General features: G+C 46.1%; 1 protein-coding gene across 1 annotated transcript; it reads right to left on the bottom strand.

Moving 5' to 3' along the window:
* Window positions 1-3,763: 3,763 nt before the first annotated feature.
* On the bottom strand, window positions 3,764-27,252 carry LOC146869389 (keratin-like protein KRT222). Its single transcript, XM_085653861.1, has 3 exons — window positions 27,095-27,252; window positions 14,479-14,587; window positions 3,764-5,720 (listed from the first exon to the last, which is right to left on the bottom strand). Exons 1-3 carry the CDS (start codon window positions 27,126-27,128, stop codon window positions 5,504-5,506), a joined length of 360 nt encoding a protein of 119 aa, XP_085509987.1. The 5' UTR covers window positions 27,129-27,252; the 3' UTR covers window positions 3,764-5,503.
* Window positions 27,253-27,528: the final 276 nt, after the last annotated feature.

Raw genomic sequence — 27,528 nt, 5'->3', positions numbered from 1 at the left:
AACAATAGATCACTTATTCCAAATACAGACATGTTTTGATAAATATCAGGCTATAGTATCAACTGGGCTAAGTCTAGATTGTTCCCTTTATCAAGCTGGCCTCCTAGACACATTCAGAGAGGATGTAAAGCATTGGCGATCTTTGCCACTGTCCCTTCTTGGACAAGCATTGATGTTTAAGATGGTGACACTAACAAAATTGATATATACACTTCAAAACACGCCATACTGCATGTCAGACAGTATATTCAGGAAAACAGAATCAGGGACTGCTTCTGATCCCTCTTTGAGAACAGGTATATATGCAAGGAGAGCAATGGACTTGAGGAGGTGGGGGTCACAGATCTGGCTCTGAAGTGGCTCTGCTCCTATCTGTCGGACAGACGGCAGGCAGTATCTCTGCCTCCGTATCAATCAGATTTCTTGCCTAACAAACACGGTGTCCCTCAGGGCTCTTCAATCAGTCTGGTCCTGTTTAATGTATACATGCGACCCTTAGTCAAAATTATCAGATCTAGCAACATTATGGCAGTCAACTATGCTGATGATACGCAATTGATTATCTCCCTGGAAGGCGACCAGGCGGACTCTCTAACTACCTTCCACAATTGTATGTTGGACATGACGTCTTGGTTGAAAAATAATGCCCTGCAGTTTAACAGTGCTAAGACTGAGATCCTACATTGCTCAGTGGGTAAAGTGCCACAAGCTTTGCCTTCTAATTTTTGGCCTCTTCCCCTGGACACACCCCTGGTTCCAGTGTGCGTAATCTGGGGGTCTGCTTCAATGAGAAGCTGAGTCTAGAGTCGCATGTCAACAAAGTGGCCTCGAATTGCCACGTGATTATGAGAGGCTTACATAGAATCCTACCACTGCTTCCTCTTTATGTCAGAGGAACAGTGGTTCGCTGTACTATTCTTAGTCGCTTGGATTACTGTAATGCCTTGCTGCTCGAGTCCCCAGGATATTTGATCCGGCGACTTCAACGTATCCAGGCAGGTGCTGCAAAGCTTGCCCTTCTGAGACCGCGCATAACCTCTAGCACTAAGGCACTGTCTGAGCTTCATTGGCTCCCGGTGCAACAGAGAATTATGTTTAAATCTTTGTGCGTAGTTTTCAAAGCTCTTCATGGCCTTTGCCCTGGACCGCTGCAAAATCTATTTAGCTGGTATGTTCCCACGCGTAGCCTGCGTTCTTCGGCAGCTAGGCTGGCCAAGATTCCTAAGACGAAGAGATCTACTTTGGGGGGCCGAGCTTTTAGCGCTGCGGCTGCTCGTTTGTGGAACAGTCTTCCCGTGGAGCTAAGACAGGTCCAGGAACTGACATCATTCCGCAAGCAGCTTAAGACCTGGCTCTTCCCTAGAGCATAATTCCCTTGGCCTCTTTTTCTTCACTGTGTCGCTAGTGCCAGGATGCCCGTAGGGTTGCAGTGCGCTTTATAAATGTTTATACATACATACAATGGTGACATCGAGGCCTTTTGCTGCCAAAAAAAGAAACAGGGGCTGCCCGATCATTGGAAAACACACCAGATAATTTGGCTGGGAGGGGTCCAGACTAAAGAAACACCTCTGTGGGACAGTGACATACAGAAAGAGGCCGGCACTCTACAAGGGTTTAAAGACATGGAGCATGATTGGAATAAGCAAGCCGTTGGACATTTGGAGAGATGTGGAAATGACTGACTTGGAAAAGTTGAGGAAGGAATACAAACTTGCTCCCTCACAGACATAAATATATCGACAACTACGTCATGTGTTATCTGTCCATCTTATCAACGACACCCAAATTGAGGATGCCACAGGTAATATCTTTTCTATGATTATATTAACACTGATGTTCTAAAATACAATTACCTTTGATATCATTAGAAAGAACAGAGCATCATGTAATTTTAAAATATGTATATATTTATTTTTCATTTATGTCAATTATATAAAATAAAGGTTTTTTTAAATTATGTTTTTGTTTTAATTAAGTTAATGTTCTAATGACAAATATTGTATTTCTTTAGTTTTAGATGAACTAATTAAATTAAAAATATAATGGAAATATTTTGCATCAAAATAATTTAACTAAAGCCAAAAGATCATACACATCAGAGGAAACTCCCAGAATAAGTAAGTAACAAGAGCCACATTTCGATGATGCTCTGGGGCTTCTTGGAATATTTGTTGGCTTCTATGAAGCAATACAACTCTACGGTGCTGCTGGATAGTTAAAGCATTCCCAGAGACATGAGACAAACCGTCTCGCCAACTGGCCTGATTAACAGAGCCCAGGTAGAAAAAGATTCCATTAGGAATACTCTCTTTGTAAGCCGTTTTCCGAGTTTTATGAGATGGCAAGACAATTCAAGGTGTACTAACAGAAATCTATGATAGCCGTATATTACCAGAAGTGTTTGCACTAAAATGTAAAATGTTGCATGTAGAGAAGTCAAGCAAATGTGAATATGCACCCGGAAGGTCGCGATTCACAAAGCAATCCTACATGACTACTTGTTATTACTGCCTTGGACAAACCTACTCACATGAAAATCTCTGCAAACAGTGCCCAAAATGTGTCAAGTGTAGAACTTCTTACCCCTACATCATTAAATATGGGGTGGTCCAGGTACCATATGGACTGGTCACATCCCATCACACACAGTTTTTTTCTTTGAAGTTTTATATAGCGTGAACTTGACCCGAAGGTATTAGAGCACTTTACATTTTCATTTTGTTAGGCACAGGGAGAATAAGTGATTTGCCCAGAATCACAGGATGTTGACCGTTCCTGCCGAGACTTGAACCCGGTTCCCCAGCTTCAAGGTCGACCACTCACGTCGTTAGGCCACATCTTCACTTCAGTCTTTTACAGAAGTACATTTGCAAGGACGGGTGTTTACCTGTAAGATGTCTGTGAACGCCAACAAGCTTGTACATTTGTGAGTGTTAGCCTTGCTGGCAAAGTCACCAAAAATGCGACCCCTAATCCTACATTGTTCAATGATAATTTTCTACCATACTAGTGGAATATGCATATTTGCAAATGCAAGTGAGGTTAGGTGTCAGATTTGGATTTAAACCTCACCAATGCACACCTACATTGACTTGGGTGTGCAAAAATAGTTGCTAATTGTATCCACTGCTTATAGGAGGAGGCGTCCTTGTCCAAAACACCACTCTTTTCCACTGCCGTAGGCCCCCATGTAAAACAATTGAACAAAAAATGTGCTACTGGTTTGTAGCAGTACTCCTGAAAACTTTCAGCTCAACAGAAAGGCAAATGTGAAAGGAGGTATGTTTTAAAATTTCCAGTTTTGAACATTTTGTATATGTTTGCAATTCGAAGAGATCATTACCAAATCTCACAAATGTTAAACATGTTGTTAGACAACATTAAGCACAAATACTGACTATACACTCTGGCGGTAGGGCACAGCATTCAAAAACAGGCACCACCCCTTCCCTGTTATTTTAGTTCTGAATAGTTGATAGTCATGCAAGTGCAACCACAGAAGAGGAGAAAAGTTCAAATCCACAAAAATTACAGAGCTGCAAATTATCCACTGAACATTCAAAGCCTAATATGGACTTCTGCTAAAGTGCAGAGGATTATCGCATCCTGACCTGACTCAAATGAGGGCTGTTCACATTATCAGATACATGCAAGAACAGAGCCAACTTGACAACTTTAATTATGTATTTTGGACTTTCAGACATCCTGTGCATCTAGACCATGGTTTCCAAAGTAAATTAGTGACTAGACCCAACTTCCCAACTTTTCAGAAAAATTGGTCCTTTATTACCAGCACAAGAATTTGTACACCTAGCAGAAATAAATGCAACATATCACCTAACAATATGAACTTCTGGTTCCATCTAATGCTGTGACTTCTGTCTTCTTCAATACAGGCTAAAAAAAGCATAAATGCACTTCTGTTCGAGCGGAACTGCAGGGTGGCAGTGGTCGGACCGTCACCACAAGTACGGCGCTCCTAGTACTGCTGAACTCATAATAAGGCCCATAAGATAAATACTTTTATTCAGGAAACTTTTAACTGTGCTCATAGTTAACATGTACTATCTTAAACATGTAATACGTATTACAATATTCAAAGAGAAGCATCAAAGCACCTTTTCTTAATGCACCATGTATCAAGGCATATGTTCAAACTACGGTTGCATGGCTTAGTTAAGAGTGAGTAGAATAAGTGGGCAAAAATCATTTGGAGAATTTTTTGTGAATCGAGTTGAATGTGTCTACTTAAGTTTCGTTGAAAATTACTAGAATGCCTGCATGTTGTCTAGTATGCATAGCTGTTTTTCAGTGCTGTAGCTTTCAATCCTTGATCCCACACTATTGTCACTTGGCAGAAAACCTGAGGAAGCTACAACCACATCTTTAAATGAATTGTTATGTATCGCTCACAGACAGAGCTCTCTATCATTTATTTCAGGTTCTGAATCAAATAACCCACTGCTATGACACAACAACTGTTGATAACAAAACTGGCTAGCCACTGTTATGTTGTTAGAAAGGCCTTCCAGGCCAGGCTCTCGGGTATCTCTTGGACTGAAAGCAGAAAGCGCAACTACAGAAGGGGGGAGGAAGGCATGGAAGATGCTGGGGATTCGTCAAGGATAGCTGCATATGTCTGTTAGCGTCTTGTGAAAACAGACACTTTCATGTACTTTTTGTAGTTGTCTAGATTTCAACAGTAATGTTTGCACTTTCCACATTACTATCATTTTAAGAAATGACTTTGCTCTGTTGTACAGAATTGACTTTTCAGACCCTATCGTTCTTATAAGACTCTGCAATGAACATGGAAACCTTTGCCATTTGCCCAATATTCTTTTTAATGTATTAATTTAATTTGGCTTAAAAGAAAAACTAAAATATATATTTTAAAATATGTGGTTTGGCAATTTAATGAATAAAAGTAGCATTTTGAGAATATTCATTCACTTGCTAAGGCAGGAGCGATGACATCAGTAAGTTTAATGTGTTAAAATGTGGCCTTAAACTACAGTTTTTGATCTTTTCAGTTCTGCAAATTTATATCAGAGTTCTGGAAATAAAACTCTTTTGGGGTATCTTAGCAAGCTCTGCACTGATTTAAGGAAATATTACCAATCTGCCAGTAATGTTTAAGGAGGTCTCAGTGTTTTCCTAACGATAACTGGATAAGGGTTCGAGATCAAATAACTATTAAAATGTATATACCACTAACCACGTTTTAGGGAAGTAAATGGTTTTTGTACTTGTGTATATAACTTCATACCACGTTTTAGAGCTTGTTATTTCTAGAAATTCTAGGCTAATTCTAGATTCCTGTTTTGTGTCCGGATGTTGGGAAATTTCATGAAACCATTTTGCCTTTGTGCCCCCCATACCGTCTTATTAAGAACAGTCTACCACTCTGGTTCTTAATATAGTTTAGGATTACATTTTTTATCATAGCTCCAACCTCTCACTGTAGCTCCATTTTTGACGGTGGTGCTGTTGCCACTTGTCACTGGGATATGCTGGGAACACTTTCGGAATGTTTCATGACGAGCCTGACTTCAATGTCAGGCAGGCTATCAGCCCCACTGACTGGCGAACCCTCTCCATTTACCGGTTCGAGATGGAGGTCAAAGCGTAGGGAGGCTGACTTCTTCCTCAAGTGAGGGTTGTCCTTAAAGAATGAGCCTTCCCACTGTTTGATAACTTTGTCAACGTTCTCAGTCCTGTGAAGATATATAAAACCAAGTAAGCTTACAGTCTATGCTCAAAGTTTCTGAGATTTAACTTATTAATAAACATGAAAATATACATTAAATACCCTTCACTTACAGGCGAGGTTATTATTAGTTATGAGCCAAATATTTAAACATGCATTTGAAAGTTCAGCTTAACCTGTGCAGTCAGTGTGATCAAAAACAAAAAAAAACGTTACCTATCAAACTACCAGCAATAATGTGATATAATACACTTTACCAACCACTCTGAGTCCCACTCACACTCTCCTCAATGTGCGCATGTCATTATACAACACTTCAAGTAAACCACCAATACCTGGCATGTGCATTATGCAAAAACAGTTTACTTTTGCTGTTATTGTAACTAAATCCTCAGAGGACATACTGAATTCCATTGAGAGGCATGTCATATGGCATTACCATGTGAGACCTGTATCATTGTTAGATACACTAACTTTGAGACCTAGATGTATAACTGTTGGAAGGCGTCCCCCGGGGAGGCTGCGGAATGTGTTCCTGACCACCCTGAGGCCCACCTTTCCCAGAGCTAGGCCGAGCAAGAGCAGGGAGGCCCTTCCTGGAAGGGTCTCGTACCTAGGATCGCACACGCTGCGCTTACTCTCTTCTTCGGATAGAGGGACACCACACAGTAATTCGTTGTAAGAGGATATACTTTTATCGATGGTTATCAGGGATCTTTATGATCCGGCAGGCAGGTGCAGAATTAATGCCACAAGCGGCAGCGGTCTTGTGATGAGGGGTAAGGGGTAGCGGGACAGTCTTTCAATCAGTGTCTCTGCGAGGTATCCGGCGCCCAGCTCTCAATCCTCGAGCTGAGGGAATGTTGCTTCTCTCGGCGATCTCTGCCGATTCTCTTGGAGGAGCGGGCCGCGAGTCACTCAGCAGGCACCGGAGGTTCTTAGTTCAGGGAGCCGCGACGGCGTCAGCAGGGCTCAGATGGTTCAGAGTTTGGGGAGCCGCGACAACGTCCGCAGGGCTCAGATGGTTCAGAGTTCGGGGAGCCGCGACAGCGTCAGCAGGGCTCAGATGGTTCAGAGTTCGGGGAGCCGCGACAGCGTCAGCAGGGCTCAGATGGTTCAGAGTTCGGGGAGCCGCGACAGCGTCAGCAGGGCTCAGATGGTTCAGAGTTCGGGGAGCCCGACAGCGTCAGCAGGGCTCAGATGGTTCAGAGTTCGGGGAGCCGCGACAGCGTCAGTAGGGCTCAGATGGTTCGGGGTTCGGGTAGCGTTCTTCTGTTCGGGGAGTGATCGAGCCGCGACCAAGTCCGCAGGCTCTCGTCAGTCCAGGTCTTCTCTGCTTCCCGTCCCTTCAGCACCCCTTGTTATACTCCCCCTCCTCTTTGAAGTCCGGAGTCCTCGCAGAGAGGGGTCTGGTGCCTGGGGGCGGTGTGTGGGGGTTTTCCCGTCGCTCGGCCCTTTGATCTGTTCAGGTGTGTCCGGGAGGGACTCCAGACGCCCAGCAGGCGAGGCGCCCGCTCACCGGGGGCCTGGTGGTCGATCGAAACCTCCCTCAGGGAAGAGACCAGAGGTGTGACCGGGTCGGCGCCTCTCGGTCTGGTCTGGGTTGGGGGGTTTCGCTCTCCCTCGGCCAGGCATGCGTGTTGGGGATCTGGTCGGCCCTCGGGATGTTGGTCCACGGGAGCCGGAAGGCCGTGTCCACGAGGTTCGGCGTGGTTGTAGTGTACTTTGCTGGTCGGGAGGGCCCACGCAACGAGGCCGGTCTCACACGTGCCCCCCCCAGCTGAAAGGCGGGGAGAACTACCCATCCACTTGGGAGTTCTCCTCGCTGAAGCGGAAGAATCGGGACAGGCCGTCCGCGTTGGCGTGGTCAGTCCCGGGGCGATGTTCCACAGTGAAATCCATCCCCTGGAGAGAGATGGACCAGCGTAGCAGCTTGGGGTTTTCCCCTCGCATCTGCATCAACCACCGCAGGGGTCGATGATCTGTTTGCACTCGGAAGTGTGTTCCGAACAGGTAGGGCCGTAGCTTTTTGAGGGCCCAGACCACTGCGAACGTCTCTAGTTCAATTGTGCTCCACCGCTGTTCCCGGGGCAGTAACCTTCGGCTGATGAAGGCTATGGGTCGATCTATGCCTTTGTCATCGAACTGGGAGAGGACTGCCCCGATGCCGTGTTCCGAGGCGTCCGTCTGGACTACAAACTCCCGGGCGTAGTCGGGTGCCTTGAGTACTGGCGCTGCGCACATTGCGGCCTTTAGGGTGTCGAACGCCTTCTGGCAGGAGGGAGTCCAGTGTACCTTCTTGGGGTGTTTTTTGGAGGTTAGCTCTGTGAGAGGGCCTGCGATGCTGTCATAGTCCTTAATAAACCTTCAGTAGTAGCCGGTGAGGCCCAGGAAGGCTCGGACTTCCGTTTGGGTTGCAGGGGGTTCCCAGGACACGATGGCGTCGATCTTCGGCTGGAGGGGGGCCACCTGCCCACTTCCCACCTGGTGCCCCAGATAGGTTACGGAGCCGTGCCCAATTTGACATTTGCTAGCTTTGATGGTGAGGCCGGCCCGGTGCAGAGCCAACAAGACTTGACGGAGGTGCTGGAGGTGCTCGGCCCATTGGGAGCTGAAGACCGCTATGTCGTCGAGGTATGCTGCGCTGAACCCCTCTAGTCCGGACAGGACCCTGTTCACCAGCCGCTGGAAGGTGGCCGGGGCATTCTTCATTCCGAACGGCATCACCCTAAAGCGGTAGTGCCCATCCGGGGTGGAGAAGGCGGAGCGCTCCTTGGCTCCCTCGGTGAGGGCAATCTGCCAGTAGCCACTGGTCAGGTCGAAGGTGCTGAGGTAGCGAGCGGCCCCAAGGCGGTCAATGAGTTCGTCGGCACGGGGGATAGGGTGAGCGTCCGCTCGGGTGACTGCATTGAGGCCTCGGTAGTCCACGCAAAACCTCAGCTCGGGGGCAACACCCGGGGTCGTCGCTTTCGGAACCAGGACTACCGGGCTGGCCCAGGGGCTGTCGGAGGGTTCGATCACCCCGAGGTCTAACATCTTTGCCACCTCGGTCTGGATGCAGGTTCGGACCCGATCAGGGACCCGGTAGGCCCGTTGTCTCACTGGTGGGCTGTCTCCGGTGTTCACGTCGTGGACACACCAGTTGGTGACCCCGGGGGTCAGGGAGAAGAGATCCGCAAACTGCCCTAGTAGCCGGCGGCAGTCGTCGGTCTGTTGGGCTGTGAGGGCGATTGACAGTCTCACTCCCTCCACGGATCCATCGGTTTCTTTCGCCCCCAGGGGGTCTGGAAGGGGCTCAGTGTCTTCTTCGGCCCCATCGTCGGTGGCCAGGAGTAAACTTAATTCGGTCCGTTCAAAGTGAGGTTTGAGGCGGTTCACGTGGAGAACCCGGAGGGGGTTCCGCGGGGACTGCATATCGATGAGATATGTGACTTGGCTCTTCCTCTCGACCACCTTGAAGGGCCCAGTCCATTTATCTTGGAGATCGCAGGGTCTCACCGGGGCCATGACCCAGACTTGTTGGCCCGGCTGGAACTCGACCAGCGTGGCATTCTGGTCATACCAGCGCTTCATTTCTTCCTGACTGGCCTCGAGGTTTGCTTCTGCGAGTTCTCTGAATTTTCGGGTCTGGTTGCGGAGCGCCAAGATGTATCGGAACACATCCGGGGGGGTCCCCCGGGGGGTTGTTTCCCACCCCTCCTTGACCAGGCTCAGGGGTCCTCGGACGGGGTGCCCATATAGTAGTTCGAATGCGCTGAATCCCAGGGATTTTTGGGGAACCTCCCGGTAGGCGAACAGGAGACATGGGAGGAGGACGTCCCACCTCCGGCGTAGGGGCTCCTCGAGGCCCATGATCATTCCTTTCAGCGTTTTGTTAAAGCGCTAGACTAGTCCGTTTCCTTGGGGGTGGTACGGGGTGGTGAATTTGTACGACACTCCGCACTGCTGCCAGAGTGACTTCATATATCGGGAGATAAAGTTCGTGCCCCGGTCACTCACGACTTCGCGGGGGAACCCCATGCGGGAGAAGATCCCCATCAAGGCCCGGCCTACCACGGGGGCCGTCACGGTGCGGAGAGGGATGGCTTCGGGGTAACGGATGGCATGATCCACTAGGACGAGGATGAACCGGTGGCCCTGGGCGGTCTTGGGGTCCAGCGGTCCCACAATGTCTATTCCTACCCGCTCAAAAGGGGTACTGACGACGGGGAAGGGTTGTAGCGGAGCCTTGCGCTTGCCCCCACTCTTTCCGCTGGCCTGGCACGTGGGGCAGGACTTGCAGTGGGCCTCCACATTTGCTCGCATCTTGGGCCAATAGAAGTGGGTGACGAGTCGTTGGTAGGTCTTATCTTGGCCTAAGTGTCCGGCCAAAGGTACATCATGGGCCAGGCCCAGGAGGAGGCTTCGGAGGGGTAGGGGTACCACCAGTACCCGGGCCGATCCCAACTCGGCCGACTTCTGTTCGCTGTACAGGAGGCCGTCCTCCCAGTATATCCAGTGGGTGCCAGTCTGGTCGCCCGCTGCTTGGGCCTCGGCCTGTTGTCGGAGTCCGATGAGGGACGGGCAGGTGGATTGTTCTTGGCAGAACTCTTCACGGGAAGGGCCCCCTTCGCAGGGCCACTGGGCCAGTTCTGGCAAGCCCTCGAGGTGGGTCAGGGTTTCGGGGTCGGAAGGCACTGACCCTTCGTCGGGAGCAGTCGGCTCGTCCAGAGGGGGGTCGTTGGCCTCTGGTGGTGTATCCTGGATCTCAGGGGTGGTGGCGGTGTCCAGCGGCCGGGCCTCTTCCCCCTCGGAGGGAGGCGCCCTGAGAGTCATTGAGCGCGTGGTGGCGCATACCCATTCGGGTAGGCCCATCATCTCGAGGTGGGCTCTTCGTTCCACTTGTCCCCACGGGGAGTTCTCGAGGTCGTTGCCCAGGAGGCAGTCCACGGGCTGGGAGGTTCGGACCGCCACCTTTAACTTGCCGGTGACTCCCCCCCATTCGAAGGGGACTAGGGCCATCCGGCAGAGGCTTTTGGAATTGTCTGAGGATATAACGGGGCAAAAGGCGCCAGGCAGGATCTGATCTTCGGAGATCAGGTGACAATGAACCGCCGTGACACTCGCCCCTGTGTCCCGGAGGCCCTCGATGCGGTGACCGTTGACCGTCACCTGCTGTCGGTACTTCTTCGTATTGGCGGGCAGGGACGTTCCGGGGACCATCTCCCGGTCCCCTAGGGAGACCAATGCCATGGCGGCTGGTTCCCATTCCTCGTGGTCTTCCATCTCTTCCCCCAAGGCTACGGAGGCTATCTGTCAAGCCGGCGGGGTTGTTGTGGTGGACCGCTGGTACAGGGGACACTGAGGGTCGCTGGCATAGTGTCCGGTCTGTTGGCAGCGGAAACAGGTGATCCTCACTCGGGGCCCCGGCCTCCCTGGTGGCCCGGTGCTGGCCGGAGGTGGAGCCGGAAAGGGCGGAGATGGTCCTCTGGGCGGGCTGAGCGGGGGTCCCCCCGGGAGCTCCCGTTGCCGGCCTTGATTCCCTCCGTCCCTCTGGCGGGGGGGTCCCTGACTGTGGCGACCGTAGTCTCCCACGGGGCCCCGGGAGGCCCGGGTGTTCACCCATCGGTCAGCCTCGACGGCCAGTTTTCGAGGGTCTGTGAGCTTGCTGTCCAGGAGGTGCTGGCGTAGCTCTACGAAGCAATTAACGGACAAGTGTTCCCATGCGATTAGGTCGAACAGCTCCTCAAAGGTGGAGACCTTGCTGCCCTTGATCCACCCGTCCAAGGCCCGGCTGTAGAAGTTCACGTACTCCACCCAGGTGGTACCGGGTATCTTTTTACAGTCTCGAAACCGTTGCCGGTACATTTCAGGGGTGAGCCCATATCTGGCTACTAGAGCCTCTTTCATGTGACTATAGGAGTTCATCACGGTGGAGGGCAGGTCCAGCAGGGTATCTCTTCCCTCGCTCAGGAACCGGCCCCACAGCCCAGCCCCCCAGTCTTTCTGCGGGACTCGGTGGGAGGTAATGGCGACTTCGTAGGCCTTGAACCATTGCTGAATATCGTCGTTCTTATAGTATTCTTTTACCACATCCTTGGGGATGTGGACCTTGGGTTCCAAGGTGGAGGAGATGGGTTGTGTTCCCGAGGGTTGGGCCCCCTCCTTCCTAGCCTTGAGCTCGATTTCTTTTAGGCTACGTTCGTGCTCTAGTTGGAGTTTTTTTTCGTCGTGCTCTCTCTGTCGTTTCTTTTCCTCTAGTTCTCCTTGTAGGAGTAACTGTTCCACCGCCAGTTTTTTCTCAGCCAGTTTTAGCTCTCCTTCGATTTTCAATTTTGCTAGTTCTAGTTCGTGGTGGCGATCTCTTTCTCGGTCCGCTAGTTCCTCTGGGGATAGGCCCCTCTCGGGGGCACCGTTCCTCCCCGGGTTGCTTCGTGGTTCGTTGGGAGGCTCTCCTTCCGTTTGTGTCTGGGGAGTTTCCGCCTCGACCCATGTTTTTAATGCCCCCTGGAAGTCCTCTTTCGTGCTTAGTCCGGTGGTAGCGATTCCAAAGTCTTTGCAAAATTGTTTCAGTTCTCGGTGCGTATAAAATTCTAACTGGTCCTTTTGGAATGCCGTGCTTGGGTTGGTGCCTGCGGCACCTAGGGAAGTTTCTCCTTCCATTCTTCTTGGTAGTGCGTACGCCGTCTACTGTACGATCTCTAGGTGTTGGCTCGGATCCCACCGCTGCCACCAAATGTTGGAAGGCGTCCCCCGGGGAGGCTGCGGAATGTGTTCTTGACCACCCTGAGGCCCACCTTTCCCAGAGCTAGGCCGAGCAAGAGCAGGGAGGCCCTTCCTGGAAGGGTCTCGTACCTAGGATCGCACACGCTGCGCTTACTCTCTTCTTCGGATAGAGGGACACCACACAGTAATTCGTTGTAAGAGGATATACTTTTATCGATGGTTATCAGGGATCTTTATGATCCGGCAGGCAGGTGCAGAATTAATGCCACAAGCGGCAGCGGTCTTGTGATGAGGGGTAAGGGGTAGCGGGACAGTCTTTCAATCAGTGTCTCTGCGAGGTATCCGGCGCCCAGCTCTCAATCCTCGAGCTGAGGGGATGTTGCTTCTCTCGGCGATCTCTGCCGATTCTCTTGGAGGAGCGGGCCGCGAGTCACTCAGCAGGCACCGGAGGTTCTTAGTTCAGGGAGCCGCGACGGCATCAGCAGGGCTCAGCTGGTTCAGAGTAGTTCGGGGAGCCGCGACAACGTCCGCAGGGCTCAGATGGTTCAGAGTTCGGGGAGCCGCGACAGCGTCAGCAGGGCTCAGATGGTTCAGAGTTCGGGGAGCCGCGACAGCGTCAGCAGGGCTCAGATGGTTCAGAGTTCGGGGAGCCGCGACAGCGTCAGCAGGGCTCAGATGGTTCAGAGTTCGGGGAGCCGCGACAGCGTCAGCAGGGCTCAGATGGTTCGGGGTTCGGGTAGCGTTCTTCTGTTCAGGGAGTGATCGAGCCGCGACCAAGTCCGCAGGCTCTCGTCAGTCCAGGTCTTCTCTGCCTCCCGTCCCTTCAGCACCCCTTGTTATACTCCCCCTCCTCTTTGAAGTCCGGAGTCCTCGCAGAGAGGGGTCTGGTGCCTGGGGGCGGTGTGTGGGGGTTTTCCCGTCGCTCGGCCCTTTGATCTGTTCAGGTGTGTCCGGGAGGGACTCCAGACGCCCAGCAGGCAAGGCGCCCGCTCACCGGGGGCCTGGTGGTCGATCGAAACCTCCCTCGGGGAAGAGACCAGAGGTGTGACCGGGTCGGCGCCTCTCGGTCTGGTCTGGGTTGGGGGGTTTCGCTCTCCCTCGGCCAGGCATGCGTGTTGGGGATCTGGTCGGCCCTCGGGATGTTGGTCCACGGGAGCCGGAAGGCCGTGTCCACGAGGTTCGGCGTGGTTGTAGTGTACTTTGCTGGTCGGGAGGGCCCACGCCACGAGGCCGGTCTCACAATAACCATTTGGATGGCAATTGTTTCATTATGATACCCTTGTAGTAATTTATTAATCCTATTTTAACACATACATTTAGTTATGTAGACTTCCAATGGTTTAGTATAGAGAAAGTTGTATTTTAAATCTTCTTGGAAAGATTTTAAGCCAGTCTCTAACACTTCTAAGTAGCCAGAGCTGGACTGAAGAAGTATTCAGTATCAGTATTCCCTTTGACGACAGTCTGAGTTTTTGCAGAAATTTCTGCTTCCCCAAAAAAGTTATATTGTTAGAAATCAGAATTTCAGACTAACGTTTCAGACTTTTTAAAAGTCTTTATATCACCAGACTTATGCTGAAAGTTCTTATGATTCATGCAAAAAGTATGGTACAAACTGCATAAAAAATGCATTGTTTTGCAAAAAGTCAGAATGAGAATATGCTAATCTTTATTAGCAAAACCTGCTACAGCAGAGTTGGGAAAACACTTGAATTTGACATGCGTCATTAAATCTTTCCATGAATCAGTGGAAAACATTCAAAGTGAAAATACACCATTCATACTCTAGCTAGAAGAGAATCTCTTAGTACTGTTACATGACAGTGATTCACTACATCAAATGTGCACTGGATTGATGGTGCAATCCTCTAAACTAACACCACATTAACACTGGTTTTCACACACACTCATATTGACCCCAAAAATCACTTATGCATACATAAGCCGCTCAGGTCCGAGCGTGAGTCTGAAAATGGCCTTCATTCACTCACATACTCTATGTACACATTTAGGCAGAACTAGATTACAGCAATAGCATTTTAGCTGAAAAAGTGTCTTACTGTATGGTGCCACAGGCTTCCACACCTTCCTTCAAAATCTTGCCATTAAGGACTGTAGATTTTTTCACAGCTTTAACCTCTTCCTCTGCCTCCTCTGCTGTGGTGCCAGCTGCAATAGACCAGAAAAGATTTACTCTGTGAAATGCAGCAATACGTTATGTGTGTTCTCCCTCTAATTGCCATAACCACTGTCTCGTCATCAATGTACTGAGCAAAAGTCTGTCAAGATTTCCCTTCCGAATTTTCATGAAGTTTTTTAAACTTTTAAAGAAAAGATCCTGAAAAAATATATTTTGGGCATTTTTTCCATTCAAAAATTAACTTTCATCAGGGAACTCTGTTGCAAAAATAGTTATACAGAAAAAGTTTGCAAATTTTCTTTTTACTTCAGACGAAGGTGACAAATTTCATAATCTTCATTAACTTTCTTAATTTTACAACATTTAACAGATGAAATATAAATAGCACACATCTCTAATCAAAGAACCGTTTTCTTCGCCCAAATAATGATTCACAGAGGCATGCACAGGAAAAAAGCCTAAAAAACTTTGCTTGTTTGCTTACCACTTTAAAAACATTATTTCATTTCTGTAATATTCATCTAGAACGTTCCATGCTTTTTTCATCTTCAATCTTAGTCTTACAAACTAGTTTTACCTGCCTGTTCAAGAAATAAACCTCTACAGCTCAGCCCAACTCTACCTGGAGAGTCAATTACTTTTCCGCACACCATGGATAATAGTAACCTCTAAGCTTCATCACATTATGGTTCTTTGACACGAGATCTTCTCGGTGAAGATCCTGACTTGCTTTAGTTTTTAAATAGTAGTGGCTGCTACAGTCTAGTGACTTCACAGACGTATAAATAAAAGATAGCGTAATTGCCAAAATGAGTGTTACTCATTTTAGCATCTCCACGATACTGAAAGGCTGAGTCAACCCCCCCAGAATTTGATATGATGACCATGCAAGTCTCTGCAACAGGGTCATCTAACCATGGAAAACACTAGCTTTCATTCAAAGCCCTAAAAAGATTAACAGACAAGGTCTGCTTTAAATATCCCCTGTAAGAAATGTTCAGTAGGCCGTATTTTATTGGAAACGCCATCTTGTCTAAGATGGAAGTCACCTCGGTCACTCATCTTGTTCTCCCTCCGCCCACCTTCTTTCTTTGCAAACTGCAGCACACAGGCAAGCTGAAATGCAATGGTTTATTTCCAATGTTATTGCATTCGGCTCTTTGTGAACATTCTCTACTCTGCTAATATTAGCAATAATCATTGATTTACTGTGTCCTACTCATTCATTTAACGTGTTATTGTATCTAGGTGTGTTACAGCATCTCCAGATGACTTTAGCATAGATGGTGCTGACTTATTCATGTAGTGTGTCAGTGCTTTGGTTCAAGACAATGTCATGTTTATTTTAAATGTGCTCCGATTTGCTGTTGCAATGATACTTTTCCCCACACCATAGTAAGACTGCAGTTTTGGTAATGTCACATGCAAGTGGAAGGGGTGTGGCGCCGCGGCCAGAGCGACTGACTCTGGAATCTGGGGATCACGGTTCAATCACCAGCACCGGCCACAGATTAGCCCAGCACCAAGTGACTCTGGGCAATAGCTTGCTTAATCTTCCCGACGGCCCCCAGCGCCTAGAGACACTTACTGGTGATTGTTCGTGCTTTACAAATGTGGATTATTATTATTGAAAAGAATGTGTAATATTTCTTGAGTTTGGGTGTGAGCTAGAAGACTTTCATATGCTACTAGTGATGCTGTTCGATTCTCTCCCAGTTTTGCTGCTCATTTGGGATTTAGCATAGGTTTGGATTTTTACCTTCTCAGTAAAACTCTGCATTTGAGTACCTACATGGCAATGCCTCTGTAATGCTTATTTTTGAATTCTGTAATAAAACGCTTTAACTTTTCATTGATCTAGAACTCCGTTATTCATTGTGTCCATCTAATCAACCTTATTATCTAATGAATTGTATTTCTGAATGTTGTTGTTCTGGGAGGTGCCTTAACGAGGGTATCCATTGCCTCATGAAACTGAGGTTTAACACTGTCTTCAATCCAGTGAAAAGTGGGAAATCTGACTGAGGCAAATCTTGGTGTGTCTCTGTTTTGAGGTACCCTTCTGCTTCCAGACTTATATTACAAACTGCTGACTACCAACCAATGATGCAAATAAAATCCTGGAACAGAAGAACCACTGTGTAATTCTGAGATACCACAACCAAGACGTGTGGTACTAGCAGAGTAATTATCCCCCTGCCCTTGCCCAGACCACACAATGGGGAGTGCTGCTTGGTGAGCTCCTAAAACTTCAACTGTGAAACACATTCCTTTTCCTTGCTATTGCATTGTCAGCATTCTCCAATGTAGGCGCAAATTCATTGAAAGCAACCCTTGTGGTCACTTCATTGGAATCCACCCTTTTGTTCTACCTTTGTGTGGAATCTATTCTTGTGTTCTGAGCACCCTCATGGGCCAGGACCATCTTGATTGCCCACTGCAATTGTTGTTTCTCCAGAGATCAAAATATAAGAACGATCACCAGGATCCGAGGTTGAGCCACACAGACCCATGGCTCCAAACCAGGGACAGTCTGATACTGAACAAGTGTTGATAATTTTTGACATTTAGAAACTTTCAGCCCTTTTTCTTTAAGACTAAGCCTCTTCTGATTCCCCACAGGGAGGCCTTTTCATTGGAAAAGTGCTGCTTATTTTTCCTCGGTGGGATCAGCAGTACTACTCAGACTTCCATTCTTGTTCTGCACCCCTTTACTCTCTTGCTGAGTCCGCACTCTCCAAAGACCTACATACACACATAAGTACTCAATCCCAATTTTCAACTCCCTGGTCTTTTGTCCTGATGATTGAGGGATTTCTTCTGGGTTATAAATAGTCAACAAACAATTCAAGTGAGTATTTTTATTCTCTCTCTATGTTACTCCCTGTCACAAACATTCGTAAGGGACCTGATTTTCTGGATTAGAATGTACTTTGTAAATGTGATTGACCAGTGTTCTGCTTAATAAAAGATGACTGTTTTGTAATATTCCTTGCTGGACAATACCTCATTTTTTAAATGCTGTGTAAAAATGTCAAAGTGCATGAAGTATGTTGATCCTCCATCCTTCGATGGTGAGAGCTTGAGTTTCAACTTTTACCAAGATGAATGAGAGGGATGCTTGAGGGACCCTGCTGCACTAAACCAACTGGAACTGTGTAAAATGTAGGTAAAAATCAAGAATGGTGAGACTCCAAGAGGTAGGAAATATAGTTGAGTTTATTCCAGTAAAGTGATCCCATCCATCCAGCAGAAGGTGTCAGGTGCAACTGACAGGCTGCTGCAGAAGCATCACCACTCCAGGTTCCATCACCATGGTGTCCCTTTAAATATAAGCAGCATCTCTGTTATAATAAGTACATCTATTAATTAATAAACTTTAATTAACTTCAGGATATTACACACCTTCCTCCTATATACGAAACTAAACAAAGAAATACAATAAAACGAAATACACCAACACATATTACATAAGATAATCCTTAAACCTCAAGGGCAACTTGGAAATTCTCTTGTTTCTGGTATCACCTTCAATTCCACAGTCCACCTTGGGATTAGGTTGAGAAACAACTGAGAAGAATTTATCTATTGTCATTCAATTTACTATTCTTTATAATTACTACCCTGTTGAGATTCCAAATACGCGAATCCTCAGTTTTGATAGCATTTGTCAATACTTTGATTACCCTGTGAGGTTTTTGAAACAAATTGGAAGTTTTCCTACCCTCATGAGCTCTGATCATCACTAAGTCACCCACTTTGATGGAAGTGACCTTCACAGCTTTTCTTTGGTCACTAACAGAACCATTCATCCCTCTTTTAGATTCTGTATCATTAATCCAGAAAGGAGCAACTAAAGTATTAGCACATCTTCCTTTAAGTAACTCAAAAGGAGCGCGACCAGTAATAGCATGGGGTGTTACTCTGTAAATTTCAACCGTCCTGACCATTATCAGTCAATATGGCACCAGGAAGCCCTTCTCTCCCAAAGACCTCCTTAAGAAACTCTATCACATGCATGATGTCAATGCACTTAGTGATTTTCACTTATGGCCACCTGGAAAGTAGATCAACCAACACAAAGACATAACTCTCACTACCATGACCGCGAATGGGTCCTAAAATATCAAAAGCTAACTCCTGCCATGGCTTCTTCGGCCTTTCCCTAATTATCATGGGTTGGACCCTAGGCTTCTGACACTTTTCACTCATACAACAAGGTATGCAATCCCGCACAAGTCGTTCCACCTGCAAGTCCATTCCTGGCCACCAAAATGTAAGCCTTAACCTCTCTTTAGTCTTAGACATGCCCAGATGCCCCTCGTGTGCCATCTCAAGAAGCCCTTCACAAAGTGAAATTGGTGGAATTAATCTGGTTCCCCTAAAAATAAGGCCTCCACTCTCAGCTAATTCATCCCTTACTAGCCAATACTTTTCACAGTTTCCTTTGACTTTCTTGACCCATCCATTCTTGAGTAAAGAGGTTAACTCAAGAAATTCTTTATCTTTAGCACATTCTTCTCGCCATTTGTTTTCCTTGATTCCGCCTACCTCAATGGTACAAACCCATTCATTATTGTTATCCTCCTCAACTTCGGCCATATCTTCACTCTGCGCCACTAATCTTGACAAAGTGTCCGCAACGCTATTCCTAGCACCAGGCAAAATACTCAACTTTAAAACTGTAGCCCTGAAGTCCTACAACCCATTTGGAAATCCTTCCTGAAATAGCATCTATTCCTTTTTCGTTAAATACTTGATACAGTGGTTTGTGATCCGTTCGTACCTCGAATTTTACACCCCATGGTAAATTCTTGAGTTTCTTTATGGCCCAGTGTACTGCTAAGGCCTCTCTTTCAATCACAGAATATCTCAATTCTGCACCTCTGAGGCCGCGTTATAAGAACAAGATGACATTTTCTGTATCACCATCCTTCTGTTGTAACACACCCCCCAAACCTTTCACGCTGGCATCAGTAATGAGAACAGTTTTTTTAGTTGGATCAAAGCTTTTCAACTTGGGAGTTTTTTTGAGCATATTCTTAACCGCCACAAATTCCTTTTCACAATCGTCAGACCATGTAAAATTGACACCCTTGCATAACAATTTCCGCATATTCACACACATCCCAGCAAAGTTCTTCATAAATTTGCTATAATATTCTAACATCCCAAGAAATTTCATTAGTTCCTCCTTATTGGACGGAGAGGCTAGGTCCTGGATGGCACCAACAAGTTCAGCTTTGGGTTGGACGCCTTGACCTGAAATGGTATGTCCCAGATAATCTATGGATGATTTCTTGAAATTGCATTTGTCAATCCTTAGAGTTAAATTGTATTCCTTAAACTTTCTAAAAACTTCCCTGAGTATCATATCGTGTTCCTCATAATTTCTCCCATAAACAAGCACATCATCTTGATAGATTTTTACCCCCTGAATTCCTTTTAAAACCTTTTCCAATGCTCTCTGAAATACGGATGCCGCAGACACCAGACCAAATGGCAATCTAACAAACCTGTAAGTACCAAAGGGGGTGATAAATGCTGTAAGACCTTTGGACTTGTCTTCAAGTTTTATCTGATGATAAGCAGATTTTAAATCTACTGTAGAAAAAACACTTGCACCTTGTAAGAGCATTAACATGTCGAATATTTTTGGCAGGGGATATTTATCTATGATGACTTGTTTATTCAATTCTCTTAAGTCTATGCATAGGCGCAGACTTCCATTCGATTTTCGTGCGGCTACAACTGGCGCCAACCACCTGGTGCCTTCTACTTCCTCTATTATCTCATCTTTTTTTAACTTTTCCAGTTCTCTTTTCATCTTCTCTCTCTATGATAAAGGCACACTGATGGAGTAGACTAGTATTGTAGGTCATGCTGCTCAGCCAGAGTGGAATGTTGGTGCGTGGTTAGAATGGAGTGCTGGAATGCCTGAGTGTGAGGATCAGTTGAGGACGGGCTGAGCAGCAAGTGGGCTGCTCCTGGTGGGGCCCCCCTTGATACTTATCATCTGATTAATAAAGCATTATTCATATGCTACACCTCGTCAACTTCCAATTATTTCATAATATTTTATCTGGCGACGATCCGGAAGAACCTGCCTGTGCAGACGGTTAAACAGAAAACTGAAATTACCTAAGGTAAAGCACCTATCTTGAAACAGTAGTCTACGTACTTAAAAATCTGACACCAGGGGCCCCACCAGTGACCAACATCAGTCGCCCGCTGAAGTGTGCCAGGACGCGAGGCTCTTCCTGCTACCTTCCTCACCTACAGTTTGCCAATTCCTGGGTTATCGGTCGCTCTTCCATCAAACCAGGATCGGTATGAGAGCTACCTGAGGAGAGTTCAACAGATAAGGAAAACCGGACCTCCAGGGAGAGTTCAGCTGGTAGAGAGAACTAGCAGGTATGAGAACGATCTCCACTTTTTGACAGGTCAGAGGGATGTATAATTGGTCACAAGCGGGTGTAAATGGATGGTCGCTGCCACCTACTGGAAGTAAAAGGAACTTTTATTCACCTGAAAACGTATTCCCTGTACATCGTAGTACAAATGCTGTTGATTGATTCGAGGAGTGAGACTGCCTAATTTCGTTCGCTGTGGTTTGCACCTGGGTGAGCCGTTCGTCTGTGTATGCAGTTTGGGCACTTCGTTTTATGAGAACCTTCGCGCCCACTTTCAACCCTTGGGGTCTTGTGGAGTCATTTTTGGGTCAAAACCGTCCTTCATACATCAAACTGCGGTATTTTGGTAACTCTATAACTATTATTTAAAGCCTGCCGTTACACTCAGCGGCATTTGAATGGGTGCCGCGAGCCACAGCACTTCAGTGAGAACCGCGAGTCTGATGCAGTCTGTTAGGAGCCTGCCATGCTGTCACAGGCTCACCTCATTGTTCTGTGTTGTCCTGGCAACTTTTCGATGTTTCAGTCCTTCACGTCATTGCCTCCGCATTTCTCAAGTCTGCTGCTCACTGACGCCTACATGCATGGACGTGTTGAGAGCCACCCGGTTCTCTGTCGTGCTGCGTGCCTCCATTTTGGATCTGCACGGTTATTCATGCTCAGCGCTTTTGCCAACCACGTTTGCTTATTACAATTAAATCGGAGCATTTGCCAACCACGTTTTTTTTTTTTTGTGTATGCTCAGAACATTAAAGCTTCAAGCAAGCCTCGCCGCACCAAGACACTTCTAGTATCCAGTAGAACTTATCGCCTTACACCATGGAAGTGAAGTGATTTCATTAATCACCCTCGATGCCTACTTCCAACTTTCTGAAATGGCGCTACAATTTTGGGGTAATCATACTACTACCTCAGGCCCATCTAAAAAGTTAATTCAACCATTCATTCATTCGTGTGGCATATTTATGTTATTTAAAAAAAAAAAAAAGAATAGAAAAGAGTTATTTATTTTAAAATTGCTGCAATATGTTTTTCCATTTCATTGACATAGCAGTCTTTATGGACAAGGGTTTCGTATAGCTTTCTTATGATATTGATCTGTTACATGTTTCCAGAAGGGAACTTTTTATTAGGGATACGAGTGAATAACCTACAGTCTGTAACAAAAATTTTCATTATTTGAGGTATGCATTGCCAACGAAGTTTGTTGGTTCATAACGTGTAATTGTTCCCTTGGTTCATAACGAGTAATTGTTCCCTCTTAGGTAATTTATCTGTTACAAGTTCCAGATGGGAATGTTCATTAGTTTAGGTTTATATTTAGCCTCCTACAGCCAGTGACTGAATTTCTATGGTATGAATACATTGCCGTGTCATTTCACTTGTACGTGGATATGTCACATACGTTATTACTGTATAGTATTTTACTCATCTGCACAGAAATAATTTTCATTATTGAAGTATGCACTGGTTCATAACATGGAATTTTTCCCTTAGCTAATTAATCTGTTACAAGTTTCCTAATGGGAATTTTCATTAGTTTAGGTTTATGTATGGATTGCCTTCTAAATTCAGCCAGTAACAGAATTTTCATGGTACGCATGCATTGCCAGTGTCATTTCACTTGTATGTGGAAATGTCACATAAATTATTACTGTACTTCATTTAATTTAACTGCATGATTATAATTTTCATTTATTAAGGTACACACTGTAATAGCCTTCGGCTGTGTGGTCTTCCACCGGTACGTGGATTTCCCACCTATTTTTTTGCATTATTGTGTATCGCTCATAGTGCTTTCTTTGCATGTTTAGTTAAGGGGTTGCCATTTATTCATGTGTACGGTGATATCCACTTTGGCGTGGACAGGTCACTTTCAGGTGTACATTTTGAAAGCCAACTAGCTTTGTGATATTCACTTGTACGTGCAGATATCACCTACTGTGTTTTTACTTCTTATTTCTTTACTTTACTGGATTTATCCATTCACTGTGTGTAGAATCTACAACTTCTGTAATTTTGTGGCAGTGTGTGGTTTTCACTTCCTCTTTTTAACTTGACCAATTTCTGTCATCTTTGTAAATAGTTTTATTTCCATCTGCCTCTGTTCTCCTTCCAGCTCTGCCAATTATTGGGAGCTTTAACAAAAAACTGCTGTATATAATTCTATACAGCAAGAGAAGCTGTTCACAAATAGAGTGACAGTGTCAATCGCTAACATGGCAGTGCCTATGCATTACCACTACCTCATTTACATCAGTACCTCTGTTAATAGAAACACCTTCTAGTAGCCCATGCTTCTACGCTTCTCTGTGCTTACTGTCCTTTGATGGCTGTGCCGTGCCCTCAAACGCCTTCTCTGGCTCTTCACACTCTACCGTTGTCATCTGCTCCATCATCACCTATTTGAAAATGAGTCTCAAACCCAGTTTCCAAATAGTCAGACACATCTCTGGTGATGCAACAAAAGGTGAATTATGTCACGTGCAAAAGTTCTAGCATCCCAGACAGAGATGAGTTACTAGGAGGATGGCATAACAGGGTTATTAGAAAAGAGCCTGGTGGTTTGCTAGGAGGAAGGCAGAGCTGTCTACTCTGCTAGGAGGGAGACGGGTGACTGCTAGGCGATGGGTGTTCGAAAGAAGACAAATCAGTTGTTAAGAAGAGGGCGGTTATTATTGAGACAGATGGATGGTTAGAAAATGATGACAGAAGATTGCTAGAAGCTGAGAAGAGATGGCTTTTAGAAAGGAGACAAAGGAGGCAGATGTGCTTTTAGCAGCGAGATAAAGGGGTTGTTAGGAGGGAGACAGAGATAGGTTGTTAGAAAAGAGACAGATGAATTGTTAGGTTTGATAGAAGCTAGTTGGCAGGAGGGAGACAGAGAGATTGCCAGGACTGAGGCACATTTGTTGCTTGATGTGAGAAAGCATTGGTAACAGACAAAACAGAGTCCCCAAGGGAGTTGGTGTCATGTACTAAAGGGTAATCTCCTGAGTTCCCCAGAATGAGCTCTGTCTCAGAGCTACGAGCATGGCATGTGAATTCCATGGGATGCATGATCAAGAATCTAAACCTGGCACAATGTTCAATGGTGATAATTATGTTAGTCTAATATACCATAGGATGGCCAGAACACTTACAGGACTGCAGAATCACCACCTAGGTTCCTGAATAATCAGACGTAAAAAAAAATGTGGCCACATTTCATGTGGCCTCCTAATATTGACTTGGCAGAAACATGGGGTTCCAGTCAAATCCCTACTACTAAGAGGCCCAGAATAATTGTGCATGTGCTATTATATTCAAAATTACTGCTGGTAATACAGTGGAACAAATTCTGGCAAAGAATGGAGAAATATCTCTCAAGAAAAAGGGCGGAATTACAGGTGGAGTAACACCGATTTAGTTATTCCCAATTTGATAGACAACCTAGATAGACTTACTTTTCAACCCTCAGTAATTTTGCATCCCAGAAGTATTAGTATCCAAGTTATCAGTAATTCAAGACTCAAAATTACCACTCCGCAATCAGTAGTTGTAATGATAGCCTTGGTCTATGCAAAAACCATTGATAATTATGCCCCCTCATTACAACAGTGTAAGAAATGCCTCTTTTTGCAGGGTCACCTGTTGTAATGTACTAATTACTTAATGCACTCTCCCTACAGAAGTTCTCTGCCTTGCTGCTCAGCCTATGATGAGGTCATATAGAATGTTGAGGGTGTTTGTATTGGAAGGGAGAATCAGTTGGTGTGGAAGGGCTGAGCAGCGAGGAGGCTGCTCCTGGTGGGGCACTTTAAGGGATCTGTCTAACATCTTGTAAGCTGTAACCAAGAAGTGATCTTATGAATAAAGCTGTGATCCTGTTCTACATCACTTGGCCTACGTATCATTCATCTTTACAACACTGGCGACGATCTGGACCCTTACGCGTGGAGTAAGCAAGACCAAAGGAACTAAAGACTTTAAGGACTCTAAGGTATGAAAATTGCTTTAATGAGTGAAGCAAACTGGCACCCCCACCCAAGCCCCACCAGTGACCCTATCATTGGTCGCCCACAACTCAAGGTGCCAGTTCCTACTGCATTGTCCCTGTATGGGCCTGAGTGACTTGCTGTCACTTGAAGGACTTTTGCCCCTTGAACTGTCTCTTGTTGTAAGTAGATTAGATAGGCATCAGGACACGTCTTCAGGTTACAAGATAGATTTATTAAGATAGCACAGCAGAGATAAAGCACTTCGCTAGCTGACCAGACCATCAACTGCCAAGACTGGAACATTCACATACCAGATAGAACACTCATAGGTAGTGAGGGAGGTTGAGGAGACATAAACACAAAGAATGGACTACTGACCCCAAGTAGCCATAACAAAGCAAGCACATATATACAACATATCTTCTTCCTTTACAGAAAACACAAAAACGCTTCAAACACCCAACAAAAGCTTAAAGCATGAAAAGGAAAAGCAAGAAAACATAAAACATGTAGGAGGTCAACGACCTCTTGGACTTCCAGATGACGAAAGCAAAGAGCAGGATAAGAAGAGGATCACAATGAGAATCATGACAAAAATCACGATGACATGACCACCTTCTTCCCTTCGATTGACGAAAAACAAAAAGAAACAGTCTACTCTCTACAATCCGTCCTTGTGGCCATCAAAAACGGGAAGAGACAGCTTATGCACTCCAATCAGTTTTTCGTCTGTCGCGGCTTACTGCACACAGTTGAAGATATAAAAGTTCAACAAAAGCCTCAAATGCTCAATAGTTCTGGAAGAATGCTCCCAAAGAAAAATCTTAGCCAGATTTCTTGCAGTCTGTTGACAAACTGTCTCAGTACTAAGGCTAAAAAGCCCGGCTCTAGTCGCGGAACATTTGTACCGGTAGAAAGAACCTCCATGTCACGATTTTGACTCGTGGTACTGGAACTCTTGTCGTCACAACTCTAAGTCGTGAACACTCTTGGACAAAGGACACATTTTTCCTTACTTTACCTATCCCGGTACTGATTCTGTGACATCCATTGTCCACCGCTAGATAGGTTTGAACTTTAGTTCCCTCGTTTTTTTTCTCTTTTTCCTCTTCCTTTGTCCCCTTCCGGTCCAGGGACATCCTTTGTCTTCACCCGGTTTCTAGTTTTGCCGGTCCTGGGACTACCCTTGTCCTCTCCCGGTCGTGGTCCAAGGCCCACTTCCTCAGTCCTTACTTTTCCCTGAAGCGGGGTAAAGTTGCAATATTCCCTCCATGAAAATATTGAAATAGGAATTTCCCATTTGCATTTCATCTCTTTAAATTGACAAACATTCAATAATTTGAAAGATGGCATCTTTTCCTAAATTTTTTTTTAATTGTTTCCTTCTGTCACACCTGCTATTGAACTACTCTCTGTGAACGCTGGAATTTAATAAATTACAATCTCCAAAAGTTGACGCTAATTAATGAAAGTACTCCTCTTTGCGCCTCTTCGCTACTAATAAATATATGTGCTATTGAACATCACATCCAAATAATCACTGTCACGGTTCTTAACTTTCACATTTCTAGATCTCTGTCAACGCTGGAAATATGTGAACCATAAGATACTCCTTTTTGCGCTTCTTCAGTGACGTTACTATTTACGTGCCTTTGAACATATTATCAAAATCATCACTGTACTGTTTCTTGACTTTCCTGGTGCTGGACTCTCTGTCCTTGTTCTGGAACGTGCTCCCTTTTACCCTAAATGCTATAGTCCTGTTTTAGTTTGCAAAAACGATCAAAATTTTGACCAAGCAATGCTTTATTTTCTGAAAAACGAGCCACAAATAAGTACTTGAAAAGTCCACAGGGTGGCCCTGTTGTCAACGATTTAGCACTGTTACTGTGAGAATAACACTTTAACCACGACTCGTCTGTGCTCACATGTGTCGCTGTAACAAATTGCTGGTCTTTATGCTGGAAAGGCAAAACAAAACGTAGTGCGACCTAAATTGCTGAAAACACGTGTGAGTGGCCATTATAACATCTGTAATCATTAGAATAAACACACGGGCACAAAACGGAACTGCCAGTGCTTCAGTAATTCTAACGAATCATAACACTCTAACCTTTAACTCTCCGGCATTAGAGTGTCTTACTTGAATCACCGGCGAGGAAATGATGAACTGCCATGTCCCGTAGCGTATCCAATTACCATGGGAACCACCGAATAACATTCCAGAGATGGCTTCCTGACGTTGCGTGTTGCGCGAAGACGTGCACACGCTGGCAACACGGAAAAAATATTCTTAAGGATGACGCTAACATGGAATGCGCTCTCCGCCAACACCCCAGGAGATTCGAACACGTCATCATTTACAGGATGGCAGCGACGTCGGAATGATCTCTCTCACTGGCGTAGCTAGGGGGGGGCGGTGGGGGCGGTCCGCCCCAGGCGGCACAATTTTGAGGGCGGCCGCGCGGCACTGGTGGGCCATTGCGGCCGCGGCGGCCTTTATCATTTATTTGGGGACACTGTGTCCCCAAATAATTTATAAAGGCCACCGCGGCCGCAACGGGTTCCAGCGCGCGC

Source organism: Triturus cristatus, chromosome 1_1 (genome assembly GCF_964204655.1).
Source record: "Triturus cristatus chromosome 1_1, aTriCri1.1, whole genome shotgun sequence".
Lineage (NCBI taxonomy): Eukaryota > Metazoa > Chordata > Amphibia > Caudata > Salamandridae > Triturus > Triturus cristatus.
This window is presented reverse-complemented; position numbering and strand designations above follow the sequence as displayed.